The sequence below is a fragment of the Kryptolebias marmoratus genome, linkage group LG5 (assembly GCF_001649575.2).
Source record: "Kryptolebias marmoratus isolate JLee-2015 linkage group LG5, ASM164957v2, whole genome shotgun sequence".
Lineage (NCBI taxonomy): Eukaryota > Metazoa > Chordata > Actinopteri > Cyprinodontiformes > Rivulidae > Kryptolebias > Kryptolebias marmoratus.
Genome location: NC_051434.1, coordinates 16,940,628 through 16,946,285, shown reverse-complemented (window position 1 = coordinate 16,946,285; position 5,658 = coordinate 16,940,628). Strand labels below are relative to the sequence as shown.

The window sequence follows — 5,658 nt, the reverse complement described above, 5'->3', positions numbered from 1 at the left end:
GCCGCTCCGCCGACTCTCCCCCCGGCTCCACTCCGAGGAGGAACCCGGTGCCCCCCGGCCGATCGGTTCCAATTACGCTGCCCCAAGATGGAGGTCCGCAGATGGCGCGGCTGACGTTCCGCCGAGTCACCGTAACAGTCCGTGTGGCTTCCATGACGCTTTTGTCAGGACAAGAGTGACTGTGTGTGACATTTTTATTTTTTATTTTGAACGGGAGTTATTCGGGAGATACTACAGCTCCAGGTCCGGGCGGAGAGGCAGCCATGAGCTCCGGGGAAGGAGCGGAGGAGACGACGAAGGACGCCGGTGACATAGAGGCGTTCTTTAAGACCGGTAAGCCCCGAAAAAAGAGTCAAAGACGGAGCTTCATTCGGTCCAGCTACTGGGGGACATTGTTCCCATCCGTGTTGTAGGCTCTAGTCTATGTATATTGCATTTTCTATTCAGTAAAATGCACATTATTTGTAAAAAAACAAACAAAACCCGAACAGAGTCCCGTAAATCCTAAAATGTGTTTATTTTACATGCTAGCTCCATCAAGTCTGTACAGCCAGGCTGGGTAGCTGAACCGCTAACTTTTCCGAGTTCCATTCTCGGACACTACCTTGATTTTTTTTCCTCCTCCCGGCTCCTCTTGTCTCGCTTTCCCAGTTGTTTTCTCCCCCAACACGGTAGCCAGTGTTTTTGTCATTACTGTTTACAGCTACAGCTGCTTAATATCCTCCAGCTGCCTAAAAATGAAGCTCTTGAACGCAGCTTTGGGAGTCGGTTTCAACCAGAAACAGCTAACGGGAACGTGTGTTCCCAGTTCAGCTAGCTTAGCACGGTTGGCTGCTTCAAAGCGAATTATTCGGGCTAACGGAAGCTTAAAACGCCTTAAGGCTAATATGTAGCTTTGGCTGTACATAATAGATGAAAAACAGTGATTGAAAAAAGAGGTACGACGATGGAGTCGTTGATTGTCTTGCACTTTTCAAACATTAGCTTCGGGAAGCTAGCCTGCGAGCTAATGGATCAGATTTGTTGAATCCTGTGCTAGCTAGTCAAGCGTTCGCCATCGCTAGCCTGGCAGTGACTTGACTGAACTGGCTCGAGTTTTGCCAGTTTTGTCCGCGCATTGGGGGGAAACATGGGCGGCTTGTGTGTGTTTCTGCAAAGTGTTCCCGGTAGTTTGTTTGTGCTGTTTTCCAAGCTGTCGGAAACGACGCGACCGTGCGAGCTATGTAAACAATGCACGGCGTGGTACCTAAAGCTTGGGTGTGCACTGAGCAGGCCATAGGATACCTTTACTCCCCATGTGACCTCCTGCCTCTCTGCGGTAAAGCCTGGCATATTAGTCACTCTCAAGCCTAAGAAGCAAGACAAATGCTACCTATGTTATATCCACATATTTATATTTATAGCTAACTAGGCTAATTTCCAAATAAAGCCTGTTTTGCTAGCCTAACATAGTCATTGCAGCAGCTGCAACAAGAGCTCATATTGAAGTCAAGAGATCCTTATTAATGTTTAGTTACATAGTTATAAGAATATGTTTAGATTTATTATAACATATATAGTTATATCAGCATACATTAGGGAAAACATGCAAATATGCCAAATGTTAGCTATTTGCATGCCCCCACTCAGTGTACATATATGCTGTACATGTAAATGTTATTGTAGTTGAGGCAAAGGTAAAGCTGTTGTCATACTCCATGAGAAGTCACGAAGTCGCGCGATGAAAATTGCGTCATTTTTGTTCTCGTAGCGGCTTTGTTGCCCCTTCGCGACACAAGGCCCGGGCCAAACTGTTTCTCACAGGGGTTTGCTCCAAGTGTTGTGTGATTGGTCAGAAGGTGTTTATGCTTAAAAGCCGGTGAGCTTTAATGGAGTCATTTTGCTTCTGCTGAGAAGCAGCTGGAGGCTGTAAGAAAATACAGCCGTCTTTACGACTGTCCCTGCAAAACTTAGAAACCTACGAGCTTAAAAAGACCTCGAGGAGACACAGGCGGTTCTTAGTGGCTGTGGTGGCCGGGAGGAAGTGGGCCTCGGGCCGGGCAGCGTAGGGACACGTCCCCTTTGTTTGCTCGTTCTTCAAGGACAGGAGAGTTGAGAAGAAACCCGTTTTAACGCTGTAGGAGCTTCCTGGGAGTTCTGATCTGAGTGTCTTGTGGACGTTGAAAGGTGTGTGGGGAAAATGAACGGCTCATAACCATGTGACCGCAAACTGACTTCTTGACTTCTTATGGAGTATGACGAGGCCTTAAATAGTCCCTTTTAGCTTCTCCAGGTTCTACAGAGCACTTTCTAGTGTTGCCTCATTCATCCACCCACTCACACACTCATCCAGGGCTTTCTACTATGTATTTTACACTCATATGCCGATGAGCATATTGGAGGCGGTGGGGAGTTCAGTGTCTAGCCCAAAGACACTTCAGCGGGGCTCGTGGATCGAAGCCCTAAAATATCGATTGGAAGACAACTTCCCTATAGCTGGGTCAGAACTTTGACTTGAAAAATCTCTGAACCCTCTAAATTTGCAGCACGAGTGACGTTGATTTGCATGTATTTGTATGACGGTGCATAGAAAAGTGTGCGATCCTTAAATATCAGCTGTGACCTGTAGTAAAATGCTAATGTGCTGGGTGTGTGTGTGTGCATCGTTCATGAGCCAAATTACTGCCTGTACCATCATGTTGTTTAAGTCAGTTTTTGAAGAATAGTTAGGAAGGGTGTAAACAAGGAGGAGAACACAAAGTATCGACTTGTAGCCTCTGGCTCCTGTGGTTTTGTGTCTGGTGAGATAATAAGCCGCAGAGGGAAGTTCGGTATCCTTATTGAGCTGGTTTGATGGCTTCCTCTTCAAGGGAAAGGTGCAGAGCATCACGAAACTGTCTTTGGACCGCACTTTGTATGCTGCATCGATGGTGCGCAGTTGCTGTCATTCGGCTTCATTGGTAATCGTTACATTATTATTATTTATTTTTTTATTTTTGCAATGAGCCCATTTGGATGGCTCAAAGCGAACCACGGCTTGCCGCGTACTTTATGGCTCCCGTCTTCCTTGAATGTTTTTTCTGAGCATGTGTTTCTGTTTTCTGCGCATCCAGCCCACTTCGTCGAATGCCACCGTAAAAGCCGGTCTGTCACCAATTCAGAAGTATGCGATTGTGCCGCTGTCACAAACGGCTACTCTACCGTGGGAGATGATATCACCACGGACCGAGGTTTACTGTAAACGTTAGACTCGATTTTGAATAATTCGATTTTGGCTTCAAACTCCACGTTAACTCCTGAGTGGCTCCGATGAAGCTGCTGCAGTCTGGTTCCTTATTTTCACCACCCTAGCTGGTGTCAGATGGCGTGTGCTTCTCTGTTGTAAAACATTAGTAGGTGTAGGATTGTTCTCTTTGTTTCTCAGAGAGAAACTAAGGTACGATCAGGCCTAAATAGTGTATTATCTTTGCACTAGAGGGTAGTTTGGAGGCTGGTGTGTTGCATTAAAGAGGAAGGGGTTCTCCTTTTTGTTTTGGTGAACTTCCTCTTCGCAAATTTAGCTGACTTGTTCAGGCTTGCACAGGTTTGAGTGTCTTGCCACAGGCCAGTTTATTTTTTTCTTCTTCCTTCCCAACCATGCTGAGCTCCATCCACATCTCGTTTTCCATTTTTTTGGTCAAGCAGTCTCTCTCTCTTTTTTTAATCTCCTCCTTCATGTCGTCCATATTTGTGTTCTGCCCGACCGTTTGCCTGCTTGCCGTCTGAGCATTTATTTACCGACGTCTGCTTCGTGTTTTCCTCTGCCCTCATTCTTGTTTCAGTATCTTGAGCTTCTTTGTCCTGATGCAGAATGACTACCACTTAAAAAAAAAAAGAGAGAGAGAGAGATTCTCCAGTTTGTTTGTCATGTCTAGTAGATTAGAATTAATACTTTGGCATCAGAGCTTTGTAAACGGGAGTTTTGTTGTGGTGGGTTGTCAGTCATTAAGTTCCGTTGCAGACATGTTTGGCGACACGGATACTAACCAAGCCGCCGTACCTCCTGGCCTCCTATGAATGACGGGAGGCTGCAGCACCCCATTCATGTGATCGGCCCGCGCTTCAATGAGCATCACGTGTGCGTCCGTGCCCGAGAGCAAGCGAAAACAGACGAGCAGAGGGGTAGAGGAGGAGAAACCCGATCCACATTTATGACTCAGGCCCCATTCACCCAGGATGAGGTGCGCACACACACATGCGCTCATACGTGCACTCGGAGACTAATGGATATCGATCCCCGGAGATGGAGACTGATAGAGGCCCCCCCCTCCTCGAGTTAAAGGTTTCCTCCGGGCTTGAAGCTGCCAAGTCTGACGCAGACCAGAGGCTGAGGCCTAATGCTTGGATAAAGCAGATTTCTGTTATCGTCCGGTCTTCCTGGGGAGAATATTTGAACAATATGGAAACCACCCGCAACATGAGATCGGCCATTTTCCCCACGCGTTGCCGACGTGGACTGTTCTGGAGACATCCAGAGGGGTGACATGCAAATGCAAATGATTGCCATAGTTGTTCCAAACTTCCTGTGCACATAGTAAAATATTTATAACGTCAGCGAGCTGGACAATATATAAATAGCAGCAAATCTGTGGGTATCTACGCAGTGATAAATCTAGAAAGTATGGAAATTAATTTTAGGGGTTTCCAGGTCTGAATAGGTAGGTTTTAAAAACGGATTTTCCATATTATTTGTAGCTCATTTTCATAAAAACATGGTTATTTGAAAATATTTTCCCCAAATGACCAGAGTGGTTTTCAAACTGAGTATATGAAAAACGTACACATCCACTGTCCTGGTTGTAAACCAGCTTTTGCTTTGTTTTAAATGCTTTAGGCATCGCTGTTTTGATTTTTAGAGTCCACGTCACTCTGGAAATTTTTTTAAAAATGGAGACTTTCTGCTGCGTTTGCACCTCCCGTTCACATACGCAGTTTCTTTTGAGAAAAATGGGTATTTAAAACCCCCTAAAAAACACTTTCCAAAGTGGAGATTTTTAAAAAAAACCCAGTTTTTCAAAAATGATGATCTTGCTGTACCTGCAGCTCATTTAGGAGGCAAGACGTGACGAGAGCCCGCTTGTAGACCAAAATATATCAAATAATAATAATTGTCTTTTGTTGATTGTACTAGTTTTGTGTGTTAGGAGAAAATAGCAAGACTACAAATTCAGGTGATTTCCTTCGCCGCTATGACATAAACATGCTGTATGCAACATTTTCATGGCGTAATCTGGGTCTTTTTGGTGACGTTCACAGATAGGGTTGTTGTCCTTTCCATACAGAGGGTGATACCAACAACATGTCTGCAAAATAAATAAAAATAAGCACCAGCAGCAGTTCACAACCAGTACTGAAAACCTTCCAGGTACACGCTGCCACATAAACTTCACCAATTCAGATATTTTTACTCTTGGTGTCTTTCCATACACCAAAACAAATACTCAGTGGGGGTGTTAGAATCACAAACTGCTTAATGTTTACATATATCATCTACAGGTGCTGGTCATAAAATTAGAATATCATGAAAAAGTAGATTGATTTCAGTAATTCCATTTAAAAAGTGAAACTTGTATATTATATTCATACATTACATACAAACTCATATATTTCAAATGTTTATTTCGTTTAATTTTGATGATT

General features: G+C 44.5%; 1 protein-coding gene across 6 annotated transcripts in view; it reads left to right on the top strand.

Annotated features, from left to right (window-relative positions):
• Positions 1–27: 27 nt before the first annotated feature.
• The window catches only part of LOC108238707 (triple functional domain protein), a 91,129-nt gene continuing 85,498 nt past the window's right edge, over positions 28–5,658 (top strand). For all 6 annotated transcript variants that reach the window (XM_017420978.3, XM_017420974.3, XM_017420972.3 and 3 more), the window contains exon 1: positions 28–333. In XM_017420978.3, coding sequence (XP_017276467.1) covers positions 264–333 — 70 coding nt within the window. In that variant the 5' untranslated portion in view covers positions 28–263. The remainder of the gene's footprint in view (positions 334–5,658) is intronic.